This window comes from Cheilinus undulatus, linkage group 8, assembly GCF_018320785.1.
Source record: "Cheilinus undulatus linkage group 8, ASM1832078v1, whole genome shotgun sequence".
Lineage (NCBI taxonomy): Eukaryota > Metazoa > Chordata > Actinopteri > Labriformes > Labridae > Cheilinus > Cheilinus undulatus.
In genome coordinates, this window is record NC_054872.1 from 15,558,840 (window position 1) to 15,580,921 (window position 22,082).

At 39.4% G+C, this 22,082-nt stretch overlaps 1 protein-coding gene across 2 annotated transcripts; it reads right to left on the reverse strand.

The window, feature by feature from the left end:
- Positions 1 to 1,260: 1,260 nt before the first annotated feature.
- LOC121513572 (zinc fingers and homeoboxes protein 1-like) lies at positions 1,261 to 20,803 on the reverse strand. Of its 2 annotated transcripts, none has more exons than XM_041793391.1 (8): positions 20,365 to 20,803; positions 14,331 to 14,659; positions 13,784 to 14,238; positions 13,364 to 13,567; positions 12,032 to 12,247; positions 10,740 to 10,904; positions 9,308 to 10,519; positions 1,261 to 8,455 (listed from the first exon to the last, which is right to left on the reverse strand). In XM_041793391.1, exons 2-8 carry the CDS (start codon positions 14,536 to 14,538, stop codon positions 8,189 to 8,191), a joined length of 2,727 nt encoding a protein of 908 aa, XP_041649325.1. In that variant the 5' UTR covers positions 14,539 to 14,659; positions 20,365 to 20,803; the 3' UTR covers positions 1,261 to 8,188. The 2 variants fall into 2 exon arrangements, with proteins under 2 accessions (XP_041649325.1, XP_041649324.1); XM_041793390.1 differs by having other exon boundaries at positions 10,707 to 10,904.
- Between the last annotated feature and the right edge of the window lie 1,279 nt (positions 20,804 to 22,082).

The window sequence follows — 22,082 nt, forward strand, 5'->3', positions numbered from 1 at the left end:
TTGCCTGTGATTGTGTTTTCTTGCCATTGATTTCAGTGGAAAAGCGGAGCAAAATCACTCCACGAGAGCTTGGCCACTGTCAGTATTCGATTCAGCAGACATGCTCATCCACGTGGAGGTATGTGAGAAGAGGGGCGGAGCTATTGAGCTCAAAAATGGAGAAGAACAGGGAGGTAGGGGTAGTAGAGTTGATCTACATGGTTCTCATCGAATGTTACATACTCGAGCTTTAAGTTACTGTCACATCTCCCTGAAGTCACAATGATGTAAAGCAAGTGATACTAATGATACCTGTGATAAGTGATAGTGATGAAAGCACTGATACTCAGTGTCTAATTTCAGTTAAAAACAGACAGTTCAGCAGACAAGTCAAAAGTCATCCGTACTTTGCATTATCAGACAATCACCTTTTAACTGTTCCCTTATTTCCCATTTAGTCTATAAGAAGTTCCTTTTTCCATATTTTATTTTTAAAATAAAAGCAGACATGTATTCAAACAGGAAGTCAGTTGCACTAAATGCAAACTAGTAGCTTTCAAAGTGCAACAAAAGGGAGATTAATGCTGATTTACTGTGCTGTAGAAAATTTGAGATTATCTGGATTCAAATTTTAATTGTTTGGCTGTCCTACAATGAACACATCTCTGAGACTAACTGGGTATCTCCCAAAACATAATTATTCATCAAAGATTGTAATGATGAGTTGATGCCCACAACATAACACTAACCTTGCAAAGCAGATGGATTCACCCGTTTCCGTGTTTCTTACTGGCAAATCCATCTTGCAAAGCTCCCATCTGAGCCGTTTGGGCTCGGTTAGAAAGTGACAGGACCAATCAGCATCGAGGGGCATTTTGGGTGTGGCGGAGTCGTGACGTATGCAAGCAGTGAGAAGAGGCCGGTGCAAATATGGCAGAAGACATTAGGGTGGATGCTGCTAAAGCATTGGGTTTATCAGAACTTGATGGCATTTCTTTGTTAAAAGAAGAACAAAGAACAGCAGGGAGTCTCTATGGAGTTTACCTGTCGGTTGCGGCGCACCTCGGTTTGGAGCTAAAACGTCATGTGTTTTGTTACTCTGATTGGCCCGTAAAGATGTGACAGACAGAACGTTCATCCAATCACCCTCTGAGTTTCTTGTCAAAGGCTCTGCCCTTTCCCAAACGCCGTCTACGGAAGGTTTACCAGATGGATGTGTGAAACTAATCCATCTGTGGGTCAGGTTATCATTACATAATATTCAAAGCAGAACACACCAAATATTGATCAAAATTTATTGGGTTTTGTCCTCAAACAAGTATAAAATATAACTCTTTCTAAATCAAGCCAAAGCGATAACAGCTGAGATCTTAAATTAACATTGCACAAAGCATCTGCCTCTCAGCGAGAAGCTACGTACGAGCTGATGAGGGAACAGAAAGCTTTCTAAAGCAGCGTGCAGAGGCAAACACATACAAACTGTGTTTAATCAAAGTTTATGAAACATACAAAATGTTTATGACAGACTCGGTTTGTAACACAGTTCAGATGTACAGACGGAGACAAATAACTTATTGTGGATGGAAACGTCAGCTCTGTAGACACAGATTAATACTACTTAGAAGCTTCTGAAGTTATGAATGTTGTAATATGAAACATCATTTTTACATGCATTGGATGAGCTTTTGCAGTTTATATTTCAAGGACATTTGAAACTGGCATGGTAAATATCTGTTGTCCTTCACTGAGTAAACACACATTTATAAATGAAGCCTATACTTTCAGATCAATTTTAGGGCAGTTGTGGATCAGTGGCAGAGTCTGAAGGTGGTGTGAATAGGAAAATATGACCTGAGGTGTAAAAACACTTAAAACAGTCAACACGACGGGTAAAGTGCTATACAAGCCAAGTCCATTTACCATTTTACCATTGTGCTCTGAGTATCTGTGTCTACAGACCATCCTTAATACAAGAGCTGAAATCACTGTCTTCATTCAGTAACTTAGGTGAGTCAACATGAAGCGGTTACAAAGAGAAAACTGTTCATTTCACAGTCAAAAGCAAAGTAACAAGGAAAAAAAAGTTAAAAATGGTCAACAGATGAAAAGGAGATCAGAAATACTAGAGGGTGAAAATTCCACATTAAATGAGTAAAAAACACGTTCATTTACAGTTACAGTATATCACAATTCTGGCAAAGTTGTGTCGCATTGTAGAAGATTTGAATCTATGATTGCTTGTAAGAAATATTCACTGACTACCTCTTTAAATACAGAAAACGAGTGAGGACTATAGCAGAGGGTAAGCGCAGGATACAGATATGACACGTGTGCACAACAGGACAGCAGGTTAACTATTAAGATCACAATGTTAGCTTTAAGCTCTACAGCACAAGGTAAACTGGGATACATGATGACTGTTTGATATAAAATCACAACTCAGGGAGAAGACACACCACCTCAGGGTGATGGATAATTATTTAATACATGATTAAAATATCAAAAGTTGAGCTGAAAGATTTAAAACACTTTGTTTATTATAAAGTTAAAATTTTTCAGAGCCAGACTGATTCAGTTTCCTGTGTATTCACATTCACACACCAACCACTTTATTATGTACACCTGTTTAACTGCAAATTAACACAAACACCTCATTAGCCAATCACATAGCAGCAACAAATACACATAGGTATGTACACATAATAAAGACCATCTGGTAAAGATCAAACTGAGCATCAGAATGGGGAAGAAAGATGATTTAAGTGTTTTTTTTACTGCCATGAGAATGATTAGATTGATGCATTGATGAGCAGTTTAACAGGCGTACCTAATAAAGAGACCAGTAAGTCTAAAAATCACCTTTTTAAGTGTCTGATATTAAGTTTCTGTGGTTGAAGGAGCTTTAGAAATATGACAAATAGACTTGTTAGACATCATTGATTTAGAGTTACCCTTTCATTCACTTCATAATCTAATAAGGTTACGTTCACACTAGGCCTAAATGCTTGATTCTGATTTTTTTCTCAGATCTGATTTTTTTGTTTGACTGCTCACACTCCAGTCAAATTCAAAAGGATCAGACACACATGTGGTTTAGAACCACACATTAGAAAAGGTCAGATTCAGTGTGACTTGTGCTGTTCATACTGTCAGAAAAAAATCAGATATGAGTCACGTGAGCCAAAAAAAACATAAGAAAAAATATTCAGGTCACTTTTAACTGCAGTGTGAAAGTAGCCAGTGCCTATTATCTAGCCCCCGCGGGTCTTTGGATAATTTTACACAAAAACAGCATTTGTTCTCCACATATTTTTGACAATCTTCTGAGCCTACATTTAATTTAGGATGTTTTTTTAATGCTTTTTTTGTATGACCTCAAAATAGGATTTGGGAATTTTAAATTACTATATAAACTCTACTACTTATACTAATTATAAAACTTCTGTAACTGATGAACAAATTGACAACTTTTAGTCCTTAAAACACACTTTAAAGTGGAAGGAATGAGGATAAAGAAAAAGATTTCAGCTGACGAAGGTCTGTTGGTCCAACCTAAAACTCCACTAACGTATTTTACATTACAGTGTCATTTTAGCACATCTGAGACATAGACAGGTGTTCATGGCGGCCCAGGGATCCACACTGATAGCTGATGTACCAAAATTTGCCCCCCCCCCCCTTTTTTTGTTTGTTCAGTCAATATTTGCAGCTGATGAAGGCAGTTTTTTCTAGGAAAAATATTAGCTGAAATTTTCATATCTGCGGGGTCGATCTTTAAGCTAACATCTGCCACTGCCATTACAGGTAACACACCATACCGATAATATTGCATCCCTACCAACTGGACAAAATCTGATCTTTCATTGGTCAAACAAGAGAAAAAGTGGGCGTACCATGAGTCTGACACCTGTAAAGAGATCATTACAAAAAACATTGGTATTGGCAACTGGCTAAATAATTATTTTTAATATTTTCCGTCGGTGCATCTTTTTTCTTGATGCAATGTGGCCTTTAGACAGATTAGGGAACTCTGCCTTTAGGGGACATGGGGGTGGGGTCAAGTTTCAGGTGTGCAAACAAAAACACATCAGGTATGAGACAAAAACTGACAACACCCTGTGAGCACTAGAAAGTTTCTCCTACCTACAACGTGTTGCCTGCGCAGACAATAGTTTGTTACTCATGATAAAATATTTGATGCCCATGAGAAAAGGTCTTGCAAAAACTAGAAAGTTTTGCATGCTCGTGAGAAAGTCTCTGCCATTTTATCTCATAGAATGAGCTGAATGGTCGTTTTGCCATGTCTGTTGTATCCTGTACACATGTAATAGTTATCTTGCACATGGAAACACGTGTGCACATGAAACCTCAACTTTCTTGCAAGCAGAAAAAACCTCAGGAACATACATTTTTCTGTGAGCACAAGAGTCCCTCTCAAGAGTACAAATTTTCAGCCCATGTCTCTACTAATTAAAAAGATAAGAGTATAGCTTCACCACAACATTTAGAGAATTATTTTGACAAACTTTAAAAGCTCCCTCAGAACCACAGAAGACATTATACAACTTTGTTTTTACAGACGGAGTGTTAAAGATAAACTTCATGTTTAAGTTCAATTCAATGGACCTTACAAGCATTTGTAGTCTTCAATATTTTAATTTTTTTTCTTTAAACCTTTTGATAAAGCCTGTTTAGAGCATCAACTCTGGCTACTTAATTAGAACAAAACTGTCATTTCCTTTGAGTTCTGATTTTACATTTTTAACAAAGTACCAAAAAGCTACTTGGGCAACACTAGCTGAACTCTAAGACAGTTTCTAGTTCAAAAACACTACTCTATTGTACATATTTCAGGAGTCTGTCTCGATGACAAACAATCCATTGTAGTCTGGGAAGAGTTGTAATGAAACAGCTCTCATAGATAGAAACATACAAAAACCATTGAAAACCAGACTGACTGTGGTAAAGAAAGAGCACACTGTAAAAGACTGTGGGCTGGATACTTGGTGTGGAAGATTGAAGTCTAACCCAGGGGATAAACAGAACTCCTCATTAACAGCTGGTTTGGAGCACGTGCCAAAATGAGCACATGAAGTACCATGACTTCCACAGCTACAAAGAGCAGAAAATTGATGCCATAAAATGGTAAAAACTGCAGTGACTACAAAGTTTTACTGAAAGGAGAGTTTGCTAATGTAGGAGTCTGTGTTAGCTAAAAGTGACTAGGCTTATACAAATATTTTCTGGAAAACCATTTTAAAAAAGGAAAACAGGTCCATGGTACAGTAAAAGTAACTGGTATTAATTAAGCTACACAAATAATTAATCCCAGATTAGGCTTCTTCTCTGCCAAGTATACCAACCCAAAATATTTTATGTACAAATTGAGCAGTTGTTCGTCTTGGTTATTGCATGCAGTATTCAACAAAGGTATACCTTTTCATTTTGAATTTGTTATTTTTCTGGCCCAAGCACTTGTCACATTCTAAGAAAATGTAGCACAGTATCACCTCTCCTTCCCCTACTAGTTAATGAACTTGTCTCGCAGCAAGCAGACACTGTTTGCCTCAAAGACACTCATTAAAGAGCTAACGGTGCCGACATTTAGTGTGACATGTGCCTGGTGAAAAAGCAATAAAATTGGTAACACCACTGTATCAGTTTAAAGACTTACAACAGAAGTTGTAGAGTATGTAGGCATCTTTAAGTGATAGCAGGAAGCAGAGCTCGGTCATGCATCACAACTTAGTTTGAATACTCCTTTCAGAACCGACAGCGTGGGATTTCCAAAGACAAACTCTCATCGTCTCGTGCCCAGTGTCGGTGAGTTTCTGTTCAAACAAGCATACAAGCCGTGTAGGCACAAAGGTTTATCTGCAAAGCTTCATCAGAGTCTCCTCTCTGTTTGTGTTAAACTGTATTTGAGAGTTTCCAGTTTGATGTCCGGTCAGTTTGCTGCAGTGAAGTGTGATGAAAACAGAGGAGTGTTATTTGGTAGATTCCCCACCGCAGAGGGAAAGTGGTTCTGTTTCTTCAGGCAACACAATTCCTTTTAGAGAAAGTGAATTTTCCAGGAACATCTCTTCTGACTGTTTTCTGAACAGTTTCAGTGATTTGGAGACGTTCATATAACCCAGTCTTTGTGAGAACCATCAGGACACTTTACAGAAACGTGTCTTGGGAAGTGCACATCAAGAATCTAGGCATTCATTTTACAAACATGGACAGCAAGAGAAGTGCTAAGAGTCATCAGGGAAATATGGGAAAAGAGAAGGAGTAATGGGAGACAATTCCCCAAGATTTAAAGCAACACAACACAACAGATATAATAAATGTGCATTTCAAAGGAGAAAATACAAACACATGGGGCTCAAATTGTGCAATTTTGCAAAAAAAAAAAAAGCAGTGCGTGATTGTTCAACCATTTCTTTGAGCCTTACAAACATCCAACTATGAAACGACACATTTCATTAGAAAACAAGGATAACTTGATTCCTCCTCAACAGAGGATGGAAAAGGCAAAATACTGGTTTAGTCTGAATTCATACAAAACAGATTTGGTCTCTCTGAGCCATTTCATGGTATAATAAGAGATTAAGGTGCCTAATCGGGATTAAGTCCACTGTGATACCACATGGACAAAGTGCAACATTTTCAAAGTTTAGTTTAGGTGCTTTGTGTTTTTCCTCTTAAAATTCTGCTTAACAGTCTTTCTTAAGGAGCGGGTAAAGACCCAAAATGATTCATAGGCATCGTTTTTAAAGAAATCAGGTGAGCCTGAACCTAAAGGCAAGGTGTCGATGATTTGGTGGTGACTGTAAGTTTTGCAAAGATGATGACTTGTGGATGGCTTCCTCTAAATTTTCACTGGAGCTGCAACTTGTTAAGGGAAACTATGAACATCGGCATCTCCATCTTCAAATTCAGTCCATCCTTTTAGCTACTTCTGTTTGTTCTGATTCATAGTGGCCATTATAGAGTTCACAAACAGTGCATCTGCCCCAAACTGGAGACAACACATTCAACTTTGGGAAAACAGCCTTGTAGCATCTAAAAAAGGGTCATAACAGCACATAATTTATAAAAAGGTGAGAAACTAGTTTAAAAACATTAAAAGCAGTGCATATTTAACACATACTGTGGCATTTTCATCGGATCTGAAGGTTAAAAGTCTACAATACTAATAATACAAATGAAACAACAAGCCACTATAAAGGGAAGACTTAAGTGGACATCCTGTGTTTTTAAAAGCATCACGGCATTGGCATTCATTCAGCATTAAGGTACTTTCTCTTGTTTCTTCTGAGATACTTATCTCTGGAGTTAAAAAAGCCTGACTTTCAATGTCACTTTTAAATCCATGTCAGCTCCACAGTGTGCTGATTTGTATCAGGTCCTCCATTGATTATCTTAGATGTGCTGGGGGGGGAATACTGGAATTTTAACCAACTCCACAGAAAGAAGTGTGCTGGTTTAACTGGTGACTTTGCTCAGGGGTGTTAATTATCTGTGAAACATTTAAAAGCAAATCTGTAAACACAACAGGTAAGTCCTTCCAGCGGGGTAACAAGGGATGACACATTCATAACACTGGAGATAAAGGTTTGAAATTAGGCCTGTGTTCACAGCAGTTTAACAAACACTATTTCTCAAGCAAATGCAGCATAAACGTGTTAAAACATCTCCTACAGTTGCTTAACTTAAGCCAGCAAGGAGTGCAAATTGAACAAGGGCATGGTGAAACTCCTCCAAAAATCTCTTTTACAACAGTCATAAAACAGTTGCTTCTAAAGAAAGATTTGGAGATGTCTTTTGGGGAATTCCATCTTCAGCTCAGCTTGAAGATTGCACTTCACGGTATTCCTTGTGATAAAGAATTGTAAAATCACTGCTTTTTTAAGCTTTATCAAAGTATGGTGTGCCATTTCAGATTTGCAGGGTTTGCTAACGACTCCTCCTTCACCATGATTTTTGATTAAATTGTTACATGTTACCTACAGTAAATGGGCTAAAGTTAATCATCCATCAGTTAGTCTCATGTAGACATGGATCAGGAGCAGTTTGTAAAACAGTGAGATAAAGTTGCTCATTAGTAAACATGCAAATCAGTGGCAAAAAGACTTGGCTTAGTTAACTGTCTTCCAGCATTGGTCGTATCAGTGTTTCTCTGATGACATTCTGTAATGTTTCACTATGCATTTCACAATCGTTAATCCTCCGAAACTGACAAAGACTTCTTTACGCTACGTGACGGCTCCCAAACCTCGCTGTCATCTGTATCATCGCCGTCCTCCTCTTCATCTCCTTCATCATCATCATCATCTCCCATTCCAGTGCCAGTCTGATCCTCGGCGGCAGTGGATGACTCTCCTTGCCCTTCCCCTTCCTCTCCACCTGCCCTACCAGCAACTGACTCTTCGAAAGGATCGGAACCTGCCTCCAGGCGACGCTGGACCTCAGCAAACCACTCCCTTACCTTTTGACAAAAAAGAAAATAAATGTTAACTCAATCTTTTTCCTTAAGGACCTCTACATTTCTTTAAGTATTTTAGTTTTTACAGTTTATCAGAGACTTTAATCTGTAGTTTAGGTTGTCTTAAAGTATGATTTCACAGCCAGCCCTAGTTCCAGGTGACTGAAACTTGATCTGGTTCAGCTCAGCAATAAGAGCTGGTTGTTTTGTCCCCAAACAGCTCTTCATTTGGTAACAGCTTGTCTTTTTTTTTTTAAATGTGTATGAAACACAACAAAAAATGGAGAAAAGGAAACTGGCACTCAAACAGGAGCCAGCTAGCATGATTCACATAAAGAGTTGTTTTGTAGAACAGGCTCATTCATGAAAGGCCCATCATTTGATTGGTCGTTTACGTTCAAGGTTTATTTGGTTAATAATGTATCACTGTTTATATCAAAAGTTTGTGACAAAAACGAGGTTGATAAGCAGTAAGAGGGACTCAGCTAGCCTCTTAGCTCTGTACAAGACTCCTCAAGACTCTTGTCTCCCTTTATGTATCTGGGAGAGTGTGGTAGGAGATCTGCAAGGCTGAGCAATTTGTGATATTGATCGCCATCCACTCCAGTTAAATTGGTTTACCTGTGAGGAAAATGGCTCTTTTGTAAAGTGTAGGAATCATACTCAATGAATGTAGAAATTTGTTGATGAAAACTGCAGCGTTAAGGTCCATTTAGGGCTTTATTGTGCTGGCTTTCCTTCATTCTCATTCATTCTTGACTGGAATTCTTTACTTCTGCTCCCCATCTGACATTCACAGGCCATCAGGATCGTATGGCTGCAAACAACCTATTAAATAAAGACAAAATTCCTTACCTGTTCATAGCTCATGTTGGTCTTGGTGACAAGCTCGTCCAGGTCTTGCTCATTGAGAAATCGAAACTTCAGATAGTACTCCTTTAGGATCTCCCTTCCACTCTTAAATTTTTTGACAGGAGGAGATCTGTCAGTGTCTGCCCCATAAGAGGCTGACCTCCTCGGCTGCCTTCTGGTTCGGGAACGGCCCCAACCACGATTTCGGCCACGTCTTTTCCTACCTCCCATTTTATTGCCTCCTCCACCGTTTGGCCCGTCAATGTTTCCGCTTTGGTACTGGAAGAACCATTTCAAGTTACTGTTCTTCCACGAGTACCGAGAGTCCCCGAACCAGCTGACGATGTAGGACCGAGGGAGGCCGCTCTCCTCTGCCAGCTGGTCGTATTCCTCAGCTGTGGGCCACTGGTTCCGCACAAAGGCACTTTTCAGAATGTGGAGCTGCTCCGGAGTCTTTTTATTCTTATCTTTAATGTCTTTGTGGCTGCTGGTGGTGGGCAGCTGTTTACTGCGACTGCCTGGAGGAGTTTGACTCCCTTTGCGAGACGAGGATGCAGACGGAGAAGGAGAAGCAGCACTGACTTCTTCTCCTGCTTTTGCTCCATCTGTCTCCATCTTTCCTCCTTCAGAAGATTCTGGGGAGGATGTGCTGATGGAAGGCATTTTTCGTCTTTCAGTGAACCAGGCATCAATCTCCCTTCGCGTCAGTTTAGTCTCGGACCTCAGGCGGCTGAGTTCTTCATCCGACGGAGTGCTGCTCTTCTCAAAACTTTCCTCCAGCACCACCAACTGCTCCGGAGTTTTCTCCTTAAACTTCTGCAGGGTGAAGTCTGGGAACGGATTCCATGTTTTAGGACGGGACTCTTTCTCCTTCACAGGAGGAGTGCGTGGAGGATTGGGGGAGGTGGGGGTCTCATCACTGGAGTCGATAACAATGGTGGTTGTTGCACTGCTGCTACAGCTGCCACCTCCTCTTACTGCTCCATCATGGAAAGCGATGACGTGACTGTTTTTGGAGTTGCGCTGATTGTACCTAGTGTCACTGAACCACTTCTTGATCTCTCCCTTAGTCAGGTTGGTGAGCTTCATCAGCCGGGCAATTTCAGCATCAGTGACAAAGTGGTTTTTCAGGTAGCTGGCTTTCAGCTCTGCCAGCTGCTCTTTTGATTTCTTCGGCCGCAGACTGAATGTGTCAGCACTGAGGGCTGAGTTCTCCTTAAAAACAGAGGAGAGTCAAACATTAGACAAAGGTTTCTACAATACTCCTCATTTTCCACAAGGGAATACCTTCAAGGGAAAGACAGATTAAATGTGATGTAATTTACAGTGAAAGAGCCTCCATGTGGGCTGACTATGAAAAACATGATGTTTTCAGCAATGTAAGCACCAAAACAAAACTTGCCAGAGAGGCAGCAACAACTGCTGCTATCCCCACCTGTGGAGAAAGAGAGGGGGGCTGAACTGTGGTGGCTCGTTTCAGCTCACTGTTTGTTAGGGTGGACTGGCAGGAACCTCTGCTGGAGCTCTGAGACTGGCTGGGCAGTCCAGCCACTGTCAGAGTGATGGGACTGGTCACTGGAAGGTTCCCTCCTGGGCCGACCTGCACAGAGAACAAAGGTTATAACACACAGGGGAATGTGTGAGGATGAGATAGGTAGGGATGGGGTCGTTATTGTTAATTAGAAATTAGTTGTTTACACAGACCTTTAAAAACACACTTCTTTTTAAACTGCCTCGCTGCAGTGCATTAATATATTGGATTTAGAACTTTGACAGAATTTTTAACTCTTTTCTCCACTTCTGTGTTGACCTTGTCACCAGGCCATTTTTTCTATCTCACTACTGTAATGTCTGAGTATGAATTCACTCTCTCCAACTCTCCTGTCCTGAATCCGTCTGCTTCTCTGACCTCATTTGACGCCACTGTCCACTTCTTGTTTTTATTTTACATTTCAATAATTTCCTGCTTTTATTTTTTTTTATATAAAAATGAGTAAAATATACAACTTGCAATCATTTTTCAAAAATTCTTTGTTTTTTGGAAGTCATCTAGCGACCCCTTTCAGTGTCTTGTGGCCCCTGGGTGTCCCGACCCACTGCCCTAAACTCACTGATAACAAAGATTACTTTGAGCTTTAATAATGTTTTTTTTTTTTTCTTTTTCATAAAACTGCCTTTTAAAATTGCCAGTGTGGGCATGTCTTCCTTTTTTGTCATGAACTATGAGCCACTACTTAGTACAATACAAGTCTGACCAAAGACTACCACCAACATTAATCAGTTAAGTATTTTGCAACCTCATAAAAAAAATCAATATCTGAGTGATGATGCTGTCTATGGAAAATCTTTTAGAACCTATTCAAAAACAGCTTCTCTAAGACAAAAAAGCAACAACATATTATTTCACAGCTAATGCAACATATCTTTTGTGACATTAGGAATACCGAAGACAGTAAAGTCCTCTGTATTTGATCTCTTCTAAATTCACTGGTTCAACATATCCAAATTACTTTAACAAACATAGAACAGGCAGGCGAGGTCAAAGTAATTTCCACACACACAAATCGAGCCAATCAAATTGTTTTTCAGTCAAATCAAGTTTTCGTAAATTAAATAAAAGTAAAACATGATTCATGTGCTGTTGTTCTCAGTTAAGAACGACTGAAACGAAGAAGACAAGGGAAGGAAATTTTTGCCAAAAATTGCATATTTTCCTTCCTTACCTACCTGTGTGAACACCAGGCCAGGCTGGCCCACTATCTGGCACGTCTGAAGGATGGACTGCAGGCCGTTTGCAGCAGCTGACAGTTGGTGAGCAGGTATAACTGTGATGGTCTGAGGCACTGTGTGCACGGTGCCATTAAACTGTTTCCTCCTGGCCTCCTCCACCTCCTCTGGAGTCCAGCTTACACCATGTTTCAGCCGCTGAGCTGAAAACCAAACCTGGAAAAAGGTCAAGTACATTGTTATGCAGTGTAATCATGGCAGGTATAGATTCTTTGCAGTAACATGATTCTGATGATGCATTGGGGTTAGGAAGTGGGAGACAGTCATAAGCAATGAGTGGAGGAAAGTATTTTAAAGCTCTACATGAACTTGTGCACTGCAGTTATCAATAGAAAAAAATCTTCATATGTTGAGTACAATCCCTACCAAAAAGTGTTTTGTGTTTATGTTTAACTGATTTACCTTGGGTGGAGGCAATCAATATTCCTTATTACTCAGTCCTGCAGACCTCCTAACATCTAGTGGCATTTATCCAGATGAAGGGAGACAAGAGTCTATTGGAGTCTTGTACTGAGCTAAGAGCTGAGCTGGGCGCCTTTAACGTATTTTAAAAAATCCTAATTTTGTCGCAAACATGTTCCTAATTGACACAGTGATATACTATCAACCGAAAAAACCTTGCAGAGTGAGTGATTGTGGACCACGATAGCTAGCTAATGTTTGAGTGCCAGTTTCCTTTCCTTCATCCTTTGTCATTATTTAATTTACAGTTATAAAGCCAAACTTTGACCAAATAAGGAGCTGTTAAACAGCAAAAGAACCAGCTCTACTTAGCTGAGCAGAATAATCTGGATCTCTTAAAAGAGATGGATATCCCATCACAACAGACAAGATTGGACAAACATCAGCTGAGGAAATATAGGAATGGACAGTTTAACGAGTGAAACCAAGGCAAAACTGTACTGAACCAAACTGGACCATTTTGTGGGAACAGACAATTAGTGTTTTGTGATGCCGCTTGCCCAGGCCTTAGACAGAGGCTTTTTTAATTCTTGCCTGCTGCCCTTTCAGTGAAGGTTTCTTAAACTTTTTATTTTTGCCTGAATATTTCATGACTTTCTGGACACAAAAGTACAGAGGAGGATTACGTACACATTCGAAAGACAAAATAATCTTGGGCAAGTCAAGATTAAAGTTGAAATGACAAGAATAAGGTCAAAATGTAATTTCGACTTTAATCTCGAAATTGTATTTCAACTTTATTTACAGACATGAAAATATATTTTCTAAGTTTAGGTAATCCACCCAAAACCCATGCTATTTCTTCTCTACCTTGATCTGCTCCTCTGTGAACTGCGTCTGTGCTGCCAGGCCACTGATCTCGGCCATGGAGGGGTAAGGAAACTTCTTGTATGTGTTGCCCAGCAAGGAGTTGGTGTCCATAGCAGCACTGTAGGAGGGGATACTGCTGAGGGGAATCAGTAGCTGAGACTGAGCTGCTGCAGCACTCTGCTGAGCCTGGAAAGCAGAGAGAACCTAGAAAGACGAGAGAGGAGATAAGAAAAGCCTGGACAGATAATACTGCATAATGGCAAAGGTTAAACTTCTTAGCTGTCTTTTATTGAGTCCTTTTCAAGACATAAGGCTTGTGTTGAGCTCTAAAACCATGCATTAGGAGCTCACAGATGAAGTGGTATATTCCCTGTATGCCTATACCCATACTTCTATCCTATGTATATGAAGACTGTCTACCTGTGCAAGGCCTGCAGGTAGCACTGTTGGGTTTAAAGAAGAGGACTTCCTCTGCTGCTCTGAGGGCGGGCTGACCAACATGCCACCTCCGGCGAGCTTCATGGAGTCGTGCAGCAGCATTTCCACAGGCGTCATTGGCCCAAGTGGAGCTTCAATAGGCTCTTGCTCTCCTCCAACCTCCCCTTCTCCGCCTCCTCCAAAGCCCTCCACCCCCTCATCTGCTGACTTCAGAGACACAGCGATCCTCTTGGGTTCAGATTTGGTCTTCATCCTCATGATGGGGGTCTTGCTGAGAGAGATGGCAGCTACTGCAGCAGGGTCTGAGCTGCCCTCCTCGGGTGTATCGCACTGTGGTTCCTGTGTGGCCTGTTCAATGGTGGGATCATCAGGAGGGTTTGTACTGCTGCGCTTAAGTGAGGGGGCTTCGCTGTCTTCAGCAGAGGCACTGGGCACATCTATGACAACAATAATTCAGCCATTAATTTAGAAAAATGTCATATTACTCAGATTTTTAAAGCCATCTACAAAAGAATATGTTAACTCTTACCTGTATCTGGAGGTGTTGGCACGACCACTACAGCCTGATCCAGCTCCTCTGCAGTCGGCCCTTCTTCTGCTCCCTCTTTCACCTTCCCCTCCTCCTCCTCTGCCTCTTCAACCTTTGTCCTTTCTGTTTTTTCCTCCACCTCTTCCTGCTCCACCACATTGGAGGGTAACACCATGCAAGGTGTGGTCGATTTCCTGCGGCTTGACATTGTCAAACTCCACTCTGTTTACTTCTTTAGGTAAAGATGATCTGGGACAGCAGGATCAGAGCTAACATGTCTTAAGTGGTTGAGCTCACAGACTGGACTCCCCGATTTATGATGTTTTTTTCTGGTGGAGGAAACATAAAAATGTCCTGTAAGTAATAGTTTTGAAACAGTTGACACTACAATTCATTTGGATGCTTTCTTCTGAGATCATTTTTTGTAGTTGTTCTTCATTGCTCCCTTATGGTTATAAGACATTTAAAAGTAGCTTCAGAATTTTGGGGATCAGTTTGTCTTTCTCTGCTATGTTTCTGTGGAAACTGAATACCTTTGGGATTTGTAACTTACTTAGACAAAGCAACCACTTTTCAGCTCTGGTGCTCTCTGGAATGCCATTTTAACAAGACTACACAGTTACTGACAATATAAATACAAATACTCAAAAAGATAACAGTCAGTCATCAAAGTTGTTGCAGCTCTTTTCAAAATTATGTATGGTAGGATAAGGATAAAATTCATGAAAAAATACACATTTTCATTTATAGACAATGAGCCCAGCTAACTGTGTAGCGCGTCGACTCAAAACATCATAAAACATTTTTACAGTTCAACTCTTGTTAGAATAATAATGTGCATAAAACCACTGTTAATGTGAACATATTTTCACTGCATTAAATGGAGGAAATGTGACCAGCACAGAAGCAAAGAGAGTGATTTCTGTCAGACAGCACTAACTATAAACGTTATTCTTAAAGCACTGAATATTACTTAAATAGTATGAATACAACTGACATAGATGCAAATGACATAGAGTAACAGATTTTTATCTGTTGTGCCAAATTAATTCAATGCTGGAATCTAGTTCACCTAATGACTGATTAAGAGAACAGGGGTTTTTTATCAGGCAGAAATAGTGTCCAGTTGGAAAAACTCTGATCTATTTGTGGCCAAAAATCAGAGGAAATGTCTGCATTTTGGGAGTCACAAACCAAACGAAGTATTAAAAAAACTTTATCGGGAACCTGCTAATATGAGATTTCAAACACTGATTACATAATCAGAAAAAAGTTACTTTTCTTATCAAATATTTTCAATAATCATTTTAAAAGAAAAGTATTACACTACCTTGACCCAAAATTAAAAAATGTATTCCAATTAATTACATATTTACACATTTTTTATATACTATTAATTATTTTTTCCAACAAGCTAATTGACAATTCTTCCGTACAACTCACTATTTCTTGATATTAATTTTTGCCCAGATCAGATATTTGCAGATATTTCCAAAAACATATCAGCTGACACTGATACACACACATACACACACACACAAAAAAAGTAAATATTAGTTTTTTCAAAGTTATTCTTCGGCACCAGTTTAGCTCAGTTGGTAGAGCAGAGGCCCATAAAAAAAGCTACAGTCCCTGACGCACTCCTGGTCGCACAATGTTTGATCTGTTTGGTGCAACTCTTCCCCCACTATCTCTCCCCATATGTTCTGTCTCTCTTCAGATGTCCTGCCATAATAAAGGCGAGAAGACCCAAAATAATACAAAAAATATATCCTTTTTAATAGTGAAGAACTCCAAATGTGCCCTGTAGCATGACCGCTAGGTTCCTATAATTGACACAATTTATTTGCTTTGGACATTCAAGACAAAAAACGAGACTAAACCAATTTATTCAGGCTGACTGTATAATGTGCCAAGTGTATTCTCAATAGTAGAAACACTCTTCATTACTCAGTTTTTTAAAATACATTCTGAACAGTGCATGATGTATACACTGGTTGATGGATGCTGTAGTGTGTCATATAATAATATTGTTTTATATGTATTCTATGCATGGTAAGCCTATTTCTGTGTCAGTGTTTCCCTCACACACATAACACTTGGATGGTTCTCCAAGGTATACTTAGAGCTATTCAAGTGTATTTGCCATCCTTTTTGTTCTTTTTCAAATAATCCATATACAATCACCTTCCATGCATGAGAGATGTGTCCACTTAAACATAACTGCACCATTAGAGGAGTGACAATTCATGTTAAAAATTCAGCTTCTTACAGTGTTTTTTAAACATTTTTCTGCAGCTGCTTGCTGCCTATATACCATATACATGCCTATATAATTCTGTTCTGCACTCTAGGATAATGCTGATATGTGCCAGTACGTTGATGCTGATACTGCTGATAAATACTATCAAAAGAGTGGAAACACAAAAATTAACCATCATAATAAGGCAGGTGAAAAGACCCCTTATGACCTGCTTCTGGTTTGATTCAATTGTATCAATTTCTGATTAATCTGTTTTATTTTCCATGTAAATCCAAGGACTGTTTGGGATGGGTTGGGGGTGGTGTGTGTAAAATATAGAGCGGGGGATAAGAAGGGGTAACTTAGACCTAGAATTAAATACATCATATACTGTATATATAAAATTACCCTGGGTAAAATTACCTTGAAAGTAACTAATAACAATTTATTCAAATTACAGTAATTGAGCTGTTTTTTTGGGTGATTTTTAAATCAGTACTTTTACTTCTACTTAAGTTTTCACTGAAATTAATACTTTTACTTGACTACAATACTCTTGTACTTTTTCCACATCTGTTAACTACACAGTAGCATGTGCAGTGCTGTGAAAAAGTATTTACTCCTTTCTGACCCCCCCTCAGAAAATTAGAAAATCATGAAAAAGTTCAATATTTTTATCACTCATTTCAGAAAGTGAAACCCATGTATTATATAGACTCATTACACATACAGTGAAATATTTCAAGCCTTTATTTCTTGAAATGTTGATGATTATGGCTTAAAGATAATGAAAACCCAAAACTCAGTGTCTCAGAAAATTAGAATATTACATAAGATCAATTTAAAAACGATATTTTAAACAGAAGTGTCAGGCTTCTGAAAAGTATGTTAATTTCTATGCAATCAATACTTGATTGGGCCCCCTTTTGCATGAATCACTGCATCAATGCGACATGGCATGGAGGCGATCAGCCTGTGGCACTGCTCAGGTGTAATGGAAGCCCAGGTTGCTTTGATAGCGGCCTTCAGGTCACCTGTGTTGCTGGGTCTGGTGTCTCTCATCTTCCTCTTGACAATACCCCATAGATTCTCTATGGGGTTCAGGTCAGGCCAGTTTGCTGGCCAATCAAGCACAGTAACACCATGGCCATTGAACCAGCTTTTGGTACCTTTGGCAGTGTGTGCAGGTGCCAAGTCCTGCTGGAAAATCAGCATCTCCATAAAGCTTGTCAGCAGAAGGAAGACTGAAGTGCTCTAAAATTTCCTGGTAGATGGCTGCATTGACTGTGGACTTCAGAAAACACAGTGGACAAACACCAGGAGATGCCATGACAGCCCAAATCATCGTTGACTATGGAAACTTCAAACTGGACTTCAAGCAACATGGATTCTGTGCCTCTCCACTCTTCCTCCAGACTCTGGGCCTTGATTTCTAAATGACATGCAAAATGTACTTTCATCTGAAAAGAGGACTTTGGACCACTGAGCAACAGTCCAGTTCTTTTTCTCCGCAGCCCAGGTAAGACGCTTCTGAAGTTGTCTCTGGTTCAGGAGTGGCTTGACTGCGGTTATCCCTCATGCTGGTGCACCTTTTCCTACCACACTTTTTCCTTCCACTCAAATTTCTATGAATATGCTTGGATACAGCACTCTGTGAACAACCAGCTTCTTTAGCAATGACCTTTTGTGGCTTACTCTCCTTGTGGAGGGTGTCAATGACTGTCTTCTGGACATCTGTCAAATCTGCAGTCTTCCCCATGATTGTGTAGCCTACTGACCCAGACTGAGAGACCATTTAAAGGCTCAGAAAACCTTTGTAGGTGTTTTGAGTAAATAAGCTGATTAGGGTGTGACACCATGACTTTTCAATATTGAACTTTTTCCACAATATTCTAATTTTCTGAGAAACTGAATTTTTGGGTTTTCATTATCTGTAAGCCATAATCATCAAAATTTTAAGAAATAAGGGCTTGAAATATTTCACTGTATATGTAATGGGTCTATATAATATATGGGCTTCACTTTCTGAAACAAGTGACAAAAAATATTGAACTTTTTCATAATATTCTATTTTTTTAGATGTACCTGTACTTTTTCCACCTCTGATAACTACTCATGCAATTATATAAAAATGTAACTAGGTTGTACTGAACAAAACAAGCTTTATTTGCCTTTTGAGAGCTGCAAACAACACTGTAACAACCTGCAGACAGAGAGGCAAGCTCTGTCAGACACCAAATAAAAATGTGCTCCTTTATTTGGCTTATACTTTAAAATTGAAATTGACTGGATTGCAGGGTGGTTCCCTAAGATGAACTTGAAAAAGTTAGAGATGCACAATATTATCCGCATAATATTGATATCAGTCAATAATAGCTAGAAAAGTGAATCATCAGCAGATCTGAAACTTTCTGCCAATATTTGGGCAATAAAAGTCTGCCCATATCAGCTGTAAATACTGGCTGTGCAAACAAGTAAGTTAGTGGAGTTTTACACTGGACCGACATAACAATGCCAGCCTTTTTCTGAATTCATCATCAATTCATTATATACATCTGTGTTTTCAGGACTGCAATTTGCTATTTTACTCATCCTCAAACTTTAAGTAGTGTGTTTTCAATACTTAAGTTTTAGGTCTGAACTACGTTTAAATATAGGTATCAATATCGGCTACAATCAATTTGTAAATATTGGCAGAAATAAAATATTGTGCATCACTAAAAAAGTGCTTGAGACAAAACAAAAATAATTTAAAAAAACTGAGCTAGCTGTAGTTTACACCTAAACGTCAGTTCTTGGAGCACACTATAAAGTACAAATTGGGAATGTGAAGAAGAGATAAAAACTTCAGCTGATAGGTGTGTGATGATCCCGCTTAAAACTCTCCATACTTATTCATACATTCTGGTTTACGGCCAAAATACTAGCTGTAAAATACCAGCTGAAATTTTCATCTCAGCAATACTGATAGTAACGTTTGAAGACGGTATCAGGGGATACAGATACACCAACAATATCATGTATCTCTATGAAGAACAGTACCTAACTGCTTCATGGCCCATATTCACTCATCCTTTATTTCATCTAATCCTTGTTAAATTGCCATGTAACCCACATAGGCACTACCAGGATATTATTTAGATTGTCTTATCTACATTTGGCCCACTTTCCCTGGTTACAGCAAATATGTGACCACGACTCTCATTAGTGTCTTTGTGTTAATTCCAAAGGATGGTGCATGATTTCATTTGATGGTTACTACCTCGTTTATGACAAGGTCATTGACTGGGATAGAGGTGTTACAAACAGGAAACTGTAATGTCCAAGAAACAGACAACACTGACAGCGTATGGGGCCAAATAGGACCCAAGTTTCGGTCTGGTACAGGACGTTCAGGAGAATGCACAGTGCTATTGTATTTTTAAAGGGTCCAAACACATTAATTAAAACGAGTAGTTTGTTTAATCATATAAATGTGAAAGAATTAGCCGTACAGGATGGTATTTATGTGCTGTCCCTCTCAGATTGACTGAGTGTTAAACAATAACGTTCACTGTATACAGCATGCTGTGCTGTTAGACTGCCTCCATGAGATCATTTGAATTACCAGTTAGCATCCTAATGTTAATTTGGGGGTGTGAGCTAGCTAATTCAATACTATGCAAGTTAAGGTTTACGAAATAAACAATAATAAAATGATATGTAGCAGTTAGCATGCTTATGAGGTGGCCCAACTAGCCGGAGTTAGCCGGGGCAGTCATTATTATTGATCATGTCTGGCGGTAAACTTACTGAACTACTGAAATGTGCACTGTGTTGCTACCAAGCAGCCGAACGAGGAGAGTAGTGATTTCCTACAGACGAGTCTTCAGCTTCAGTTTAGAAGGCTCTGTGGACTTCTCTTCATCCCCCGGCTAACCATCCAGGCGGGGTACTACAGCAGAGTTGACGTTTTACGGGCTTGCGGGTCTCCTAAAGCCGGCGGAGGGAGGCAGACAGACATACAGACAGACCGGTCTGACGGCTACGGCCCCAGTCTGCAGATGCTGAAATCACCGGACATCTCTCTCCTCGTTGGAGCAGGTTATTACATCTCCTGGTCGATTCTTAGTAAAAGTTTTATGACCAAAAACACCGTTGTTACATTCCTTACGTGGCCGTTGTTGCTGTTAAGTTGCTGACCTAATTCTCCGATATTTTTTAACGGCTGATTTTTTTTGGATGATCAAACGGCGTCATCATTCAATGTGATACGTCCTGACGTCATTCCTGGGCGACCGTTGGTGATCAAAATTTCCCGAATAAGAGGAATAAACGTTTTATACCGACACATTATACCATTCATAAACATTGTTTAACCGTGCTAAGACAATAAAAACATGTAGCTTTAAATTCCATTAAAATTTAAGCCGTAAACAAATGCGCCTCCAGAGCCGGCTGCCTGCCAACGTGTCCTTATATGACCTCTCAGGGCAGCATGAGGAGCTACTCGAGGACAACACTGACTTTGCAAACTTTCCTGCCTGTGATCCTCGTCTTGTGTTACTGGTTAGGCTCAGTTGAACTATTTACTGACACGTTGTCATCTGTATCTGTGCACGTTTGTAATTATATATTCATACATGTGTGAAATTTGTTACTGTTTCTGTGGGTCAGTACTCATATCACAGTTTGAGCTATTTGTGCCATCCTGCTACAGGCTGACTATCAGCTTAAATGTACGAATACTATAAAGCAATGGTTTCCAAAGTGTGGGCCGGGGACCACTGGTGGGACTTCAGGGGGGCCGCGAGAGGCCTTTACCCGATATAAAAACCATGAACCTAATTTTGAAAATTAATATCAAGTTTTAATTGATCACAAAATACTTGATTACAATGCTAAAATGCCTTTTTAAGTCCAAGTAAAATAAATAAATCCAGAATATTTAACTTACATATTATCCATGAAATATTTATTCTGTGTGACATGGTTTAACTGGTCCCAGTCCATTAAACATTCTATGCTGCATTAACCTTACTAGGAAAGGATTTATGGAGTAACAGTGTACATTTTGAGGGATTGATATTTAAGTAAAATAAAACACTAGTGGCTTGTTAGTTGTACTTAATGACTATGCCAACATATTTTGTGGTGCAAGTGTCTGAAAACCACAAATTTGCTTTGAAATCCTTTTTATGAAATAAAACTGTAAAAAGGTTTTTTGGTGGTACCCAGGAGATTTTCAGGTCTCAAAGTAAGCTGCAGCACATGTTTGGGAAAGGCTGCTGTAAAGTAATTTGCCATTGCAAAAGTGTAAATGCCTCTGGCAGCTAAAAAGAACACTTTAAAAATATTATAAATATTTCATCAGGATGTGCCCACCTAAATGGAAATTGTAGGTAAAAAGATGGAAATTGTAGGTAAAAAAAGAGAGAGAACACTTGGTAATGGTAACCCCGAAATTTCATTGTTTCATCATGATGACCTGACCTAAATGGAAATTGTGGGTAAAAATATACTACATATGC

What these genes read in the sequence shown, in the direction of transcription:
- LOC121513572 (XM_041793390.1), bottom strand. Translation starts at nt 14,538, where the DNA reads ATGTCAAGCCGCAGGAAATCGACCACACCTTGCATGGTGTTACCCTCC. An exon ending in GCCAACACCTCCAGATACAG is followed by an intron (nt 14,239 to 14,330) that starts GTAAGAGTTAAC and finishes TTGTTGTCATAG; the next exon opens with ATGTGCCCAGTGCCTCTGCT. An exon ending in CAGTTGTTGCTGCCTCTCTG is followed by an intron (nt 10,520 to 10,706) that starts GCAAGTTTTGTT and finishes TCTGTTTTTAAG; the next exon opens with GAGAACTCAGCCCTCAGTGC.